This window comes from Crotalus tigris, unplaced genomic scaffold (genome assembly GCF_016545835.1).
Source record: "Crotalus tigris isolate CLP2741 ecotype Arizona unplaced genomic scaffold, ASM1654583v1 scf7180000018525.42219311030:4301911, whole genome shotgun sequence".
Lineage (NCBI taxonomy): Eukaryota > Metazoa > Chordata > Lepidosauria > Squamata > Viperidae > Crotalus > Crotalus tigris.
The window spans coordinates 2,013,495-2,028,276 of record NW_024097057.1 but is presented as its reverse complement, the minus strand read 5'-3'; the positions used below and the strand labels follow the sequence as shown (position 1 = coordinate 2,028,276).

At 50.0% G+C, this 14,782-nt stretch overlaps 2 protein-coding genes across 7 annotated transcripts in view; one reads left to right on the top strand and one right to left on the bottom strand.

Annotated features, from left to right (window-relative positions):
• The first annotated feature begins 696 nt into the window (after positions 1 to 696).
• Positions 697 to 12,894, top strand: ATP6V0D1 (ATPase H+ transporting V0 subunit d1). 5 transcript variants are annotated; one of them, XM_039353601.1, is made up of 8 exons: positions 697 to 891; positions 2,103 to 2,274; positions 5,686 to 5,864; positions 6,082 to 6,161; positions 7,651 to 7,728; positions 8,379 to 8,555; positions 9,300 to 9,385; positions 12,033 to 12,894. In XM_039353601.1, the coding sequence occupies exons 1-8, from the start codon at positions 756 to 758 to the stop codon at positions 12,175 to 12,177; spliced, it is 1,053 nt and encodes a 350-aa protein (XP_039209535.1). In that variant the 5' UTR covers positions 697 to 755; the 3' UTR covers positions 12,178 to 12,894. The 5 variants fall into 5 exon arrangements, with proteins under 5 accessions (XP_039209535.1, XP_039209533.1, XP_039209538.1 ...); XM_039353599.1 differs by lacking the exon at positions 12,033 to 12,894 and adding an exon at positions 9,645 to 10,095; XM_039353604.1 differs by having other exon boundaries at positions 698 to 891; positions 9,300 to 9,377.
• The window catches only part of HSD11B2 (hydroxysteroid 11-beta dehydrogenase 2), a 16,715-nt gene continuing 14,827 nt past the window's right edge, over positions 12,895 to 14,782 (bottom strand). For both annotated transcript variants that reach the window (XM_039353597.1, XM_039353598.1), the window contains exon 5: positions 12,895 to 13,900. In XM_039353597.1, coding sequence (XP_039209531.1) covers positions 13,539 to 13,900 — 362 coding nt within the window. In that variant the 3' untranslated portion in view covers positions 12,895 to 13,538. The remainder of the gene's footprint in view (positions 13,901 to 14,782) is intronic.

Sequence of the window (14,782 nt, the reverse complement as noted above, 5' to 3'; positions counted from 1 at the left end):
GAATGGGTAACATTATAAAGCAGAGAATAAAAAACAAATGTGAAAATGACTCAGAGTGTCTCTGGAGAACTTGTCCTACCTAGGTATACTACAGGTAGTCCTTGACTTAAAGCCACAGCTGAGACCAAAATGTATGTTGCTAAGTGAGACATTTGTTAAGTTTTGCCCCATTTTATGACGTTTCTTGCCACATTTGTTAAGTGAATCACTGCAGTTAAATTAGTAACACCATCATTAAGTGAATCTGGCTTTCCCACCGTCTGTTTTTGCAAGGTCACAAAAGGGGATCACATGACACTGAGACCCTGCAACCATCATAAATACGAACCAATTGCCAAGCATGAGGATGCTGCAACGGTCTAAGGGTGATAAATGGTCATGTCATTTTTTTCAGTGCTGTTGTAACTTTGAATGGTCACTAAATGAACTGTTGTAAGTCAAGGACTGTATCTGCCAGCCCATTTGTCCGCAATGGGTCGGGGTCTCTCCTGCCTGAGCAGGATTCGGGCTCCCTTGCAGCTCTCCGATTCTGTCAGCTTCTAATTCATGTTCCAGGAACGGAACTGACCCCCTCCCGAGACCCCCATCCCTCCGACGGACAGAGCCTGCAAGGGTTCGCCCGATACCGCCCGCCTCCCCGAAGATGGGCGCTCTGGTGGCGCCGGAAACCGCTGCTCCGTGCGTCTCTATGACCGCGGCGGCGGAAGTGCTGAGCGTCACGGGACAGACCGGGCTCCGCCGCCGCTGCCGCCGCCATGTTGCTCTCCTGCTTCCCGGAGCTCTATTTTAACGTGGACAGCGGCTACCTGGAGGGCCTGGTGCGCGGCTTCAAGGCCGGGGTGCTCAGCCAGGCCGACTACGTCAACCTGGTCCAGTGCGAGAGCCTGGAAGGTGGGTGGCGCGGCGGGGCGGCCCTCCCTCAGTCTCGGGCCCCGCCGCTTCTCTCTCACGAAACCGAGAGCGGCGCGCGGCCCCCCCCCGGGCTTCGGAGACGCGCCGCTCCTTCTGCGGACGCCCCGCCGGGGCTGCTCCCGCCCGCTTTGGGGGAGCCGGGGCTGCGGAGCCGAGGAGGCCGAGGCCCCGGGCCGCCCTCGCCCAGCTGCGCGGCTATGCAGGATGGGTCAGCAGGGAAAAGGCGGAAGCAGCGGCCTTTCCCCCTCGGGCCCTGTGCGCCCTGACATGGCTGTTCGCTGGCCGGAAGAAAAGTGGGCGCTTTGGTAAAACCAGGGAAGGCGCCTGACTTTCTCTTGGGAATGGCAGCTGCGGCTTTTTAATTACTGAAAATGTGAAATATAAGCTTTCTTGTTTAAGGCGGGTTTTATTAATTTCTGAATTTGTATCTCGTCTTTAGTTGATTTCAACACTCGAAGCAGCTTAAAAGGTTTAAAAACAAAACAAATGAAAAAAAATTAAAATTGGAAAAAATTGAAATCTTTAAAAATTAGCAGAGGAGAAGCACTTTTACCATTTTCTGAAATTGTGGGAGCGAAATCCGTTTCTCTGGAAACCGCACAGGAGTAGCCTCTTTCCTGCATCGCCTCCGCTTGGCAGCAGGGCCTTGGCAGCCTTTCCTGCCCACCGGCGTTCCTTGTGGGAGAGGGGAGGCTGCAGGCTGCCAGCTCATTAATTTGTTTAACAGTTAAAAATTGTGCAGGGAGATGGTCCCTCTGTCTTGTCTCAGGGGCCTGGCTGCTTCATTCCGCACCTGTCCTAATTTCTGGAAACTTCTCAAGAGTGAAGTGCAAAGCGCCTTGCAGGACATGTAACCGAGGCAGAGGGAACCCTTGCGAAGTTGGCTTTTGGCATTCTAGTTGCAATTATATCAACTCTTTCAAATCCAGCAACAGCTGAGTGATCCCAACTGCAACTAGGCTTTTGGGGGAATAGAAGAACCCCATCCAGACCAAGTTAAGAGCCTCCCCATCTTCTTTGGCCTCTTTAGCCATGAACCAGAACCTCGAGCAGGCTGCCCTTTCATTCCCGAGAGCTGTTTTCAGCTGCTGCATCGGGAATTATCTCTAGCCTACAGTGGAAACTCTTGTTAGTGATTGCCAAGTGTCTTCCATCAATTTTCATGCCTGATTTTTTTTTTAATTTTTCAGATTTGAAACTTCATCTCCAGAGTACAGACTATGGGAACTTCCTGGCAAATGAGGCCTCTCCTCTCACCGTCTCTGTCATTGATGACAAACTGAAGGAGAAGATGGTTGTGGAGTTCCGCCACATGCGGAATCACGCTTACGAGCCTTTGGCCAGCTTCCTGGATTTCATCACGTAAGTCTGAATCTGCAGGGCAAAAGAACCCTGGGAATCTGGCTGGCACAAGTCCGCCAGGTGGATTTTGTGGAAACACAGCACACTTTGCTTTCATTTATAGGGAAAGCTTTGAGCGATGTCAAAGGACTTCTAGAGTCTTTCATACCTCACGCTTACAAATTGTTTATGACAAATTGTGTCCTAAGATCACAACCCCTTATTCTAGCCTTGAATTTCTGTGTCGGATTCATTAGAAGCTGAAGAGAATTTAAAGAATTTTGTGGCGATTCCAGTTTAAGGGAGCTTAAGCTGTCCAAAATGGAGCATTTGGTATTTACTGTAAATGTTCTGCAAAGTAAGAAGTGAATGAAAGGACGTTAGGATGATGAGACCAGATACCAAATCTTGTGGACAGGAATTGAAAATGCTGGTTTGTTTAGTCTTGAGAAAAGGAGCCATGAGGGAATTGATATAGTTGAGTTGGAAGGGATATTATAGGTTTGATTTTCTGGTCACTTCAGGAATCCGCTATTCCTGATAGATGATCATCTTGCAAAAAGAATCCACTTCTTTTCCTGAGCTCTTAGTAGCTCTTACGACATCTACAGGTCGTCCTGTGGATTGGAGAGAAAGAGATTGCAAGAAAGCAAGGTGTTTCCCGCTGCCAGCACGATCACATTTTTCTCAATGTACAGAAGAGCAAACAGCTTACTTTTTTGAAATCTCTACGTCTCCAGTCTCTGCTCTGGAGGGGGTGGGCCAAGTACGTAATTTCTATAGACAATTTCTCCCTTCTTGAGTGTTTCCTGCTGCCAAAGGGTGAGAGAGTGGTTAGGAGGCAAACAAAAGGGAAAATATGAAAATGACTAGTCTTGTCTCTGCATCCACTGTTGCACTCATGTGATTTCTCATTTAGCGACTACTTTGCTTAATGGCAAAGTTGCCCATCCCGGTTACAATAATTAAGTATGGACTATGTGTGTATTTAAAACAGTTTAATAATAACATTCAGTTAATTTAATTTCAGTCCGTTGGTCCTTGTTCTGCCTCCTGTTTAAACAGAAAATAAGTCTACCCCCTCATGGAAATTGTAAAATGTTTTTTTTTTTTTTTAGATTCAGAAGTGTGTAGATTTTTATTTTATCTCCCCTCTTTGAAACATAAACACGCCCAGACAGTTTATCTATTTCTCATCAGTTTGCTTTCCAGGCCTGTTATCATTCTAAACCCAATCCAGTTTCTCCATGTCCTGTTGACTTGCCAGGCCCACCACTGGACACAGCTTAAGTGGCACAATTCTTTCCTGGGTGCAACACATTGACCTGTCTGCCAGGTTGCTTGCCCCTGCAGTGACACTCCTCAGGGAGACCATGATCACTTTCTGTTGTTTAGTGGAAGACAGAGAATAATGTTGACTGTTGGGTGGGGAGGGAAAGCCAGCTTTCTGCAGCAGTTCAGTGATAGAAACATTGGCACAAAGAACTCATGAGTTTTATTGAAGGTAGAGCAGTGCATCTCAATCTTGGTGAATTTAAGTTGTATGGATTTGAACTCCCGGAGTTCCCCAGTCAGCATGCTGGGAGTCCAGGTCCCTGCAACTTAAAAGTCACCAAAGTTGAGAAATGCTTAAGTAGAAGCTAGAGAACCATCTCTTGGTTAATATGATTCCTGCATAGAACAAGGGATTCAACTTGAGAGCCTCTGTGACTCCCTTGTACTCCAAGGGTCCCGTCCATACTTGAGTGTGGAAGATTGAAAGAGCCACAGAGAACTGAATCCCATCATCTCTCGTCCCCAATCCACACGTTCATATGCAGAGGGAAAGGTTTGTTCCCTTTTTGCTATCTTCCGCTAGAGGGCCTGGGAGCCCCTTTGGATGGCGATTTGCTGTGGTAAGTGAAGCCTGGGTCTGAGAAGTTGGCTTCTTGTATGCATCTCTTAGGAAAGCCTCTGGGCACTGGAGGTCCAGGTCTCCTGGGGAAGCTGTGAGTGCAAAATGGCCACTGGCTCCAGGCAGAGAAATGTTGGGCTGATTTTTTTTACGGATGGTAAGGTCTATTTTAAGCATTCCTGACTACCTGAATGGATGACTCAAAAGTCATTTAGTGAGGAACTGAACAGAAAGAATATGATAGAATTATATAGACAAGTGAGAAAGGGGAAGACAAGTGTGACAGCCAGTGCTTTTAATCACTGAGTCCTGATTTTATAATGAGAGTTAAAAGGCCAAAAATGTAAAGGGGTCACATGAGAATTAGTGAGAGGACTCAGTGTATGGGATGAAATCTTGAGTTGAGCCCTGGCAGACAATGGAAACCTTGACGGCCGTGACCAGAAGCTGGGCCTGGATGCTTTCAGGATTGCTTGGGATACAGCAGAGAACTTGAAATCCCTTCCTGCCCCCCCCCCCAAATCTTCTGGGTCCACACCTCTTGCTTCAGAACACCCTCTGCTCTGGCAACTTCGCTGTTCTGCCCAGGCGAGGGCTTCAGGAGCACATGGATGCGCTGTGTGCCCTGGCCCTGGCCTCTGCAGTGGGGTTGAGGGCATCTGGGGCAGGCTTGACCAGTCCTGCTTCCCAGTCTTAAAAGGGGCTTTTCTGCATGCTCTGCTCGGGGGAGGAATCTTTTTACCTTTTTATGATGAAAGATCTGTAGTAAAACAAACATCACTTGGAGCAAATGAGTTTTACAGTTTTTTGAGAAGTTTCTCGGAGTGAAGCAGCCTTGGTCTATTTTCACCTCTCTGCAGGGGCTTTCAGACTCCTGCCCTCCTCTTGGTGCTGTGTCTTTATGCTTCTTCTGAGTACGAAAGGAATGCCCTCTCTGGAGAGGACCTGTCATTTGCTTGTGTTTGCTGTGCCTGGGCTGCGAGTGACTGACCCGGGCCACCCGGTAAACGTCTGTGCCCGAGGACAGACTTGGATCTGGGTTTTCGTAGCTCTAAACCAGAGGTGGGCAACCTTGGCTCTTTTATGACTCATGGACTTCAACTCCCGGAATTCTGGGAGTTGAAGTCCACAAGTCATAAAAGAGCCAAGGTTGCCTACCGCTGCTCTAATTCAATGCCTTTGCCTCCAATTCTGAACACTGACTCTCTGCTCGTCAGGGTCTTGTGCATCAGCTAAGATTTTGGGGATGAGTTTAAACTTGTTTCTTGCAAGGTAGCAGGTTTGAAGTAATAACTTTCCCAAATAGCAGAAACCCCAGTCCATGGTCTACTCCACACTGATGTGTTGCGGTTGAGAAACCCCCTTGAAGCTTTTTCGGGAATGTATGTGTGGATTGACGAGGCCCTGCAAATAGCGACAGGACCTCCACTGTTCTTTTCACCCACAGCCAGCCTGGTGGCACAAACCTAGTCAGAGAGAGGGTGGGAGAGGGAGGGGCTGCTTGCTGTCCTAGCCCTGCTGTCATTGCTTCCTTTCAGCTACAGCTACATGATTGATAATGTCATTCTGCTGATTACTGGGACGCTCCATCAACGCTCCATCGCAGAACTGGTACCCAAATGCCATCCCTTGGGTAGCTTTGAGCAGATGGAGGCTGTGAATATTGCCCAAACACCAGCTGAGCTATACAATGCCATCCTGGTGGACACGCCTCTTGGTAAGATAAGAGGGTGGCACTTTAGTGGGAAGGCCACTGAATGGGGTCTCAGTCCTGGGTGGACAGAAAAACTGGCTTGCCAAGCTTGACCGTTGGCCTGAGTCTTTATGGAAAGCATCAGGGCCTGCTTGGTGAGGGGTCTCCTCCTCCTCCACAAAGCAGTGATAGCTGCAAGCCTAAGCAGGGGTCCTTGCTCACCCTTTTTCTTTTCTTTTAGCTGCCTTTTTCCAGGATTGCATATCTGAGCAGGATCTGGATGAGATGAACATAGAAATTATACGAAATACTTTGTATAAGGTTAGTGCTTAGGGACAAATAAATGTGGTGCTGCAATCTTCTCCCATTTCTGCAATGTTGCTGGGTCTGCAGAATGAACTGAAGCTGGAAGGGCCAGGGCAAGGTCTCCTCCTCCTCCATGGGGGGGGGGGAGCGGAGCCATGTTGGCCAGGCCTCAGCCTCCTACACCCTGGAGGCTCCTTTTTGCTCTCCTTCAGCCCCCTATAGGAACTGCAGAGTAAACAAACGGCAGATACCAATGTCCTGCTTTGAAAGGAGGTGTTAGGCCAGTGGCTCTCATCCTATGGACCACGGACCCCTGGGGAGCTGCGATGTCATCACAGGCTTAAAGCAAAGACTTGAAGAAATATTATGATTTAAATCTTAAGTCTTGGGGGTCCATGGCCATGGTATTTAAGGGGGGGGGCATGGTGAAGAAAAGGTAGAGAACCACTCTGTTAGGCTCTTGTCTCTGGATGGCAGCCAAAGGGAGAATTAATGCGCTAGACGTACACACTATGAAGGAGAACCCCCGGAATTAATTTAACGCACGTGTTATATTTGAAAAGTAAATATTGGGGATGAGCATCCATTTGGATTTGAAGGGCAAAAGGTGAGTTGGACCACTTGTAACACCTGATGGAAGACCTTAGCGTTTGTCCTGTAGGAGTTCAGGATAATAGTTCTTTTGCCATGATATAACAGCTGGTAGTGCTGCTGAAAGAGTGTGTTGACACTTTGTGAGACAAGGGAGGGTGAGGAGGTGTGCTGTGAGAAGCTGCTGCCACCCCTTTGGCCTCCAAGCACTGAGGTCAAGATCTGGCTTGGATGCTCCAGGTTCATGGTCCATTTCATGCCTGGTAAAGCACAGGATGCTGCTTACACCTACTTCTCTTTGTCAGAATGATTCCCGAGAGAGAGAGAGAGAGAGAGAGAGAGAGAGAGAGAGAGAGAGAGAGAGATGATAAGTGCCGAGGCTCCCAGTGGACCTGAAAGCATAAAAAGAATGTGGGTAGCGGTGGGGAGGAGTCTGCCAAGCTTCCTGGGCAGAGAGTTGAGCATAGAGGCTGCTGGACAGGTTTGGCCAAGGATATCTATTTCCTTGAAGTCCTTGGGTGGCTTCATAGTCCGGCCTGGGCAGGCTGAATCTTCCAAAAGGAAAAGGCCGGTCCATCTGCTGTCAGAGATTACAAGAGGGGAGAAAGGCAAGAATGTGCTAATGTCCAAAGTAGCCTACAAATTGGCCACCAGTTGCGCTAGCTGCTTTGATTGCTTTGGTCCATTCCCAGGCGTCCGTAGAGGCTGTGTCTCCTGGGGATTTGGTTTCAAGATTCTCTCCTGTCCCAAAGCCTCTCACTGTTCTACCAAACCAGATGCTGCCCCCCCCCCTCCTGGAGGGCAGTATGCCTGCCAGGCTGTCAGCACCTCAGTGGGCGATTTTGCAGCTTGCATGGGTTGCTCTTGTTGGCCTTGCTGGGCCAGGTCTTCACCATTGACTATTTCTTTCCAGGCTTACCTGGAGTCCTTCTACAAGTTCTGCAAGAGCCTGGGAGGCACAACAGCAGACGCCATGTGCCCAATTTTGGAGGTAGGAGCCAGCTTAGCACCTGTGGGGATCCAGCTTCCTGCTTGCTGGGCAAGAGAGAAGAGCCACAGGCCTTGGATGCCTCTGCCTGGGCTGGGTCACACCCGTTTGCAATCTGTAAGAAGGCAGCTCTCTCCTTTTGGCTGTCTGTCTTTGCTCAAGTTTAAGCAGTTTCTGGAAATACTTAATTTGGCACAAGGCATCAGTTAATTCTTTTCCCACCCCTCTTCCTTGGTCCATGTAAGAACAGTTTCAGAGTAAAAAAAACATGTATTACAAACTTTTTAAAAAAATTGCATCTGATTTTCCCAAGACAGAAATCAGACAGTTTTGGGGAGAAGTTCTTGGCATGCAGGCAGTTCCCAACTCATTCTGTCTTTTGTCTGTCTGTGAAATTCAACACTACAGTTAGTTTTCCTATTTCTGATAAGCTGGCAAGAATTGCTGATCCAATTAAACAAAGAGCTAGGAGGCCCTGTTGCTTTTGAGAGCAGGGGCGCCTTTGTGGGGTGGAATCTGCCGCTGGACCTACCTCGTCGGTCCTCCCCTTAGCTGCCCTTGTACTAACTGTGCCCCGTCCCCCTTGTGCTGTCTCTGAACCTGCTGGCCTTCCCGGCTGCTTCCCCTGCTGACCCGGCCTTTTCCCCCTCCAGTTTGAAGCGGATCGCAGAGCCTTCATCATCACCATCAATTCCTTTGGCACCGAGTTGTCCAAGGAGGACCGCGCCAAGCTCTTCCCCCACTGCGGCAAACTCCATCCCGAGGGCCTGGCTCAGCTCGCCAGGGCAGATGACTACGAGCAAGTCAAAACCGTGGCCAATTACTACCCGGTAAGGGCTCCGGGGCAGCTGTGCCTTGTGGGACTGGCCAGTGCGAGGGAGCCCATTCACTAGGGCAGCCCAGCTTGAACAAGGGCCAGTGCTGCTTGCGTTGGTGTTCTTCTGAACTTTGACCCTGCGTTTTGCATTAGAGCAGGTGTTATTTTTGTGACTCCTTCTCAGCACAGGCATTTCCCGGCCTGGCCTCCTCCAGATTTTTGGACTGGAATTCTGGATGTGGTGCTGCTTCCGATACAGATGGTAGCGCTTGCTGAGAGAGAAGTTAGGACGTTTCTTCTTGGCATTATCTTGTACTGGTCCAGCAAAAATGAGACTGGGTTGATGTTTACCCTTCCTTTATTTTGGATTAACGCAAGGCAGCTCACGTTTTCTCCTCCCGTGAGCTGGACAGGGGGAGGACAGCCCAGGTCACCCAGTGGCCTTTTGGTCCTGAAGCAGAATTGGGGCTTAGGATCTTCTGGTTTTGAGATCAGCACCCCTTAGCCCCCTGCGCAAATTGGCTCTCCCCTGTCTCAAAGGATGTTCCGGCACTTGCCCATAAAGGCAGCCAGCGCGTTGTGCTAGCCGAGTGGTGCCTTTTTTTTTTTTTTTTTGCTGTTCTGATTCTTTTCCAGTCTCTTGAGGCTGCCCAAACAAGCCAAATTGTATTCCATGTATTGCTTGAGGAAAGGTGCACCTCGGGGATGTGGAATGCCAGTTTTCCCGGTTCTCCCCTCATTTCTCTTTCTCCTGCAGGAATATAAATCGCTCTTTGAAGGAGCAGGTAGCAACCCTGGCGACAAAACCCTCGAGGACCGGTTCTTTGAGCACGAGGTGAGCAGGTGGGAGCTCCCTACATACATGCAGCTCTTTCACTCTTTGACAAAGAAGGAAGCGCTCCCCCACCTCCCCCACAGGCCTGTGGTGGCATCAGGAAGGGAGAAGAAGGGGCGGCAGCAGCCAGAGGGACCCCCCCTCCTCTGCTGCAGCTCTTCTTGGGACCTTTTTCTAAGGCTGCCCTTTGTGGATTGTTGTGATGATGATGAGCATCACAAGGTGGCAGCAGAGAAATACAAAGATGTCCTTTGCTGTCATCTGCAGTTTTTCAGGTTTGCTGAAGGCCTTGGACAAAGAACCTGTGGTTTGGCCTTGTCGCCCTCCGTGCCTTTATGCCACTGCTAGACAGAAAACAAAGTTGGAATTGAAGAGAGCTATAAATCAGGGTGCAGCACAGGGGCGTTCCACTGCTGCTCCCCGTGGGGCTCCCTTGGTGCAAACCGGGGCAATGGTGAGCTGTGCCCTCAAGAGCAGTGGCCTCACTTCAGCAGGGGACAGCCATGCTTAGAAGGCCAATGTTCAGCCTGGACAGGCTCACCAAATCCTGCAGCACCTCAAGGGGGGGGGGTGGCGGCCATCACAGCAGAGGTCACGGGGAGCCTCCCATATGCAGTTTTGCCTGCCAATATTGCAAAAATCTCCCCTGCCAAGCCCACTGAAGAAGCTGCTGCTTGCCTGGGACAGTTGGGGCTTCCCAGGATAGCAGGACCCCTGCTCAGGTGTTTCTCTTCCTGGCAGGTGAAGCTGAACAAGCTGGCCTTCCTGAACCAGTTCCATTTTGGTGTGTTTTATGCTTTTGTGAAACTGAAGGAGCAAGAATGCCGCAACATTGTGTGGATCGCGGAATGCATTGCCCAGCGCCACCGAGCAAAGATTGACAACTACATTCCCATCTTCTGAGTGTTTCCCTTTGTCTGGCAAAGCCTGTAGATGTCCCGGAGGGCTTCTTCAGCCCCCGCCTGGGGAAGCTGAGGCAGGAGGGTCTCTACACGCATCCCCTTTCCTGTTGGACTTCTTGTGTTTGCCAGAATCGGACAGGCTAAATTGTGCTGTGTCTGTACCAATTCATCGTGCTGTTGAGAAGGCATCTTGCTGGGCGCATCCTCGGCCATCCTGGTGGCCCCATGTGGGATGCACTCTTGGCATCTGCTTCCTGTTGCCACCATCTTGCTCCAAGACAGGTGCTTTTCAGACTAGGCCAGCGTAGCTCTTCTGAGGCACCCTGGAAGCAGCTGCTTAGCCAGTGATCTAGTGATACTAGAATGGCATCCCTCCCACCCCTCCCCTTATGGGCCTGCCTGCTTCTCCCCGCTTGGCCTCTGGGTTCCTGAGCAGGCTCAGCATTGACTTTGCTGGGCTCCAGATGGAGAAGGCTCCCTCCTTAAGCAGCCCCTCCAGGCCCACCTCTCCTCCTGCCAGGAGGGCCAGGGGCAGCTGTTTCCAAGGGCCCTGGAGGCCTGGGCGCCGTTGTGGCCGAGACAGAGGCTGTCCCTGCCCGGCTGGTTCTGAGCTCTTCCCACTCCTTGTCTTGGCCACTCAAGGCCTGGCTGAGCACCTGCATCACCCTCTGTTCATCGGAAGAGGTGAGGCTGGTGCTGTTGACCTCCTCAGCAGCTTTTCTCCCACCAGCGGGAATCGAAAAAGCTTCCCTCTGAACTGGCCCAAAGCTCTTGTTGAAAGTCCCATGTTTTGATGGAGAGCCATGCAGTTTGGCTCCTGGAGAATTGGGGAGGGGGGTGTCCTTGTTGCTAAGCCTCCTACACTTGAGCAGCAAAAAACGATAGACGCCCACCCATTTGCACTCCTCTTCAGAAAATGGGCTTGGCCTGCCCCCTCCGGCTTCCCAAGACCCAGCTCTCCTCCCCCTTGGATGCGGCCACCGGTCCTTTTCCTGGCTTTTGTGGGTGAGAGGAGTCAGTCCAGTCAGCCTCCGTTTGTGCTCAGTGATTGTGCTGTTCCCAGTGTTTGACTTGTGTGTATCTTCCTTTTAAACCATGGCAATGAACCACTGAATCGCTGTTTCTGTCTTCTGGCCTCAGAGATTGGGCTTCTTGGGAAGGCTGGGCTGACCGCAAGCAGCTTTTCCCTGGACAGTGGATGAAAGGATCCGAGGATCACCCCGTGGCTTCCACTTAAGGGCAGATTCTTGCAAGTGGCAGTTCTAATGTTTACTCCATTTGCTTATTTGTTTGCTTGTTCGTTTAATTTCTGTGGCCCTCCCATTTCAATTAATGACTTACAGTTCATAAAATATATTACAATTAAAAATTTTAAAAAACTTTAAAACAATAAAACCAGTAAAAAGCATTAAAAACCTTCAACTCAAGATACACAAGAGCAAGATCTCGCAACCTCTCTCCACCACCTTCCCTAGAAAGGAAAGCTTGGATACCCAGATGGGAACTGCCTAGCTAACTGGTCCTTTGGGGACCATTGATCCTGCTTTCTGGGGCTGGACTGGGACCACTTTGACCTACCAGATGGTTTTGGCCTTCAGGTGCCGGCAGTCCTAGCCAATCCTAGAGAAACTGCTAATAAACCCAGTTTGTTTACAGCCCTTCAAATATTTGAATGTGGGGATGGTTATTACATCATCTTGCAGTTGTCTTGTTTCTCAGGCACAGTAGGTCCTGCTCTGTTTCTCTTCATCAGAACGGCCTTTGTTCCTCTCCGTGTGTCCCCTGAGCCCTGGTCTCGGCTCCCTTCTCCAGCCAGAGGCCTGTTCCAGGAGAGCCAGCTGACCTGGCAGGTGCCCTGCGGAGGGAAATTGCTGATGGGGTTTAAGAAACCCCAGTAAGGTTTGTTTGCCGTGGGTGGGCCGGACGGCTTGACTTTCAACATAAAGCGATTTATACTGAACGTAACCCTTACTAACCCTGCTCACTAACTTACTAACAGTGCTCCATCTCTGGAGGCTTTCAAGAAGAGGATGGACAACCATTTGTCTGGAATGGTATGGGGGAGGGGGTCTCCTGTTTGGGCAGGGGTTGGACCGGAAGGCCTCCAAGGTCCCTTCCAATTCTTGTTATTTCCCAGTTGAACTGAAATGGTTTGACCGATGGAAAAGATGAAAACTTCTTAATTTTGCTCTGCTGTGTCATGGAATAGAACTCCAGCAACAGCATAGCAAACAAGAAAAGCTGAACAAGTGTGTTGCAAGTGATAGTCACGTGCCAGATATCCATTACCAGAACAAGCAAAGGCCAGCACTAAGGAACTTTTCATTGAAGAGCCCTAAATGGTTCACCCCACGGTTGGCCTGCTCTCCTTTGCGGGGGGCCGCCCTCTGAGCGTGAAAGGGAGCTGTGTGGTTCTGGGGGTGGGCAGCCACCGCTTCTCTGGCCACAGAGCCTTTTTAAGGGGGGGTTGGAGCCAAGAGCTCCTGGCCTGAACCCAGCAGTACAGCTCTGTAGCTGGGAGAAGGTCCTGCCTGGTGCTGGGACGAGAGCTGAACTCCTCCACTAGTCTGCTTAAAATCTTGATGGTTCCCAGTAAAACACAATATCCAATCAAATAATGAAATATTTTTTATTTAAGTAATAATACAATTGTGCTCCTTTTGGAAAAAAAAATGGCAGGCCGTTGGCTCACCGGTGAGGTCACATGGATGCTGTCCCTGCACAGCAATGAGGGCTGCAGCAGAGGAGGAGGCCCAAGCAACAGAGGCAGGTTGGCTCATCAAGAAGCCCAAGGCCACGTCTTTGAGGTCAGCCCCTGTCCAGCAAGTGGCAAGAGAAGGTAGCTTAGTTCGCCTGAGGCAACTTTTAAGGAGGTATATGGTAAACTAGAGTGCTCAGAAGCTCTTTGTTTTGGCTAGCAGCAGTTTCTGACTTCTCCTTTGGCACATTGGGGGGGGGGAGAAAGTCCAAATAAACTTTGTTTAGCAAGGATGCTGCTTCTATCCACCTCCAGGCCTCTCAGGCCTTGCATATAGGACCAGGGCAGATGCGCTTCCCATCCTCCCAAGGAAAGTCACTGTGGGAGGCAAACCCAGGATTTGTCCCTCAGAACTGAAAAAAATTGCCCTGGCCTGTTTCTATAGGAAAAAATTCCTCTTCTAACTAGCTGGAAACGGGTGGAATAAAAAGAGGAATCTTCCAAGAAAACATTCTCCAGAGTTTCTCTGGCGATGGCGCAAAAGAAGAACCCAAGCAGCTCTCACAACACCTTGGGTGTGTGGCAGGCCTGGGGACACAATCCCTGGGGCAGCTTTGGATTGATAAAAAAGGTTTTCAGGAAAAGGTCCCGGACTGTGTGAGGGAGGTAATGGTGGATGAAGTACATGAGCCACAGGCCTCTCCCGGGGTAGTATTTTAGCTGTGGTTTGGTGGATAGGAGGCCGTCGGTGATGCTGTCCACCACACAGCTTAGGTCCTCCACAGCCATCTTCATGAAGCTCACAAATTGCCTGTTGATTTCCTCGAGATACTCCTCTCCGTAAGCTTCCAGAAGATCAGCAGGTAATGCTGAAAGGAGCTGCTCCTTCTTTTCCTTCCAGTACTCGGGGTTACAGCTGTCACCTGTTGTAAATCGGGGAAAAGGAGAGAGGAGGAGACCTTACTCTCATAAGGCACTGGAAAAGGCTCGTGTCTGTAAAACAGGGACAGTTGCTAATGTAAAGCTTGGTCTTCCAAGAATTTCGGTTTACATTTTTAAATGATAGCAGAGGAATGCTTGCCTGCTCCCTTTGCTCTGTGCAGCAGGCAGCATTCTCACAATCATTTAGATCAGCAGCCCCTGGCTTTTTGGGCACCAGGGACCATGTCCGTGGGGAGCAGTTTTTCCACAGACCAGAGGGGGCATGGTTTCACATGCTGTCTGCATCCTGTGTGCCCGGTTGCTGGCATGCCACGGACCAATGCCGGTCCATGGACTGAGGGTTGGGGACCCCTGATTTAGACATTCGGAGTCCTTGCTACACAAAGGAGGATCCCCCGTCTCCTGTTCAAGCTCTGTGTAGGCATTCTGGAATACCCACTTGAGAAGGGAAGCAAAGACACAGAAAGAGCCCAGGTGAGCCTCCCTTGGAAGGAGTAGCCAAGTCATGCAACATGCAGAGAAATGTCCACTGATCAGGATCCCTCAGCATGATCTGGGCTGGCTTAGACCGGTTCCTGAGGCATTTATTTTCCAAGGAAATTACTGAGCTCAGAAGGCCGCAATGAAAAATCTCACTGGAAAGCAGCAGAGATCTTACCGGAAGGACAAGTGTGTGTCAAGTTTCTGTATTTGGGGCAAATGCGTGTATTAATACATACAGTGTTAATACAGAAGACTCCTGCGAGTCCCTTGGACTGCAAGGCGTTCAAACCGGTCAGTCCTAGAAGAGATCAACCCCGACTGCTCTTTAGAAGGCCAGATCCTGAAGTTGAAACTCAAATACTTTGGCCACCTAATGAGAA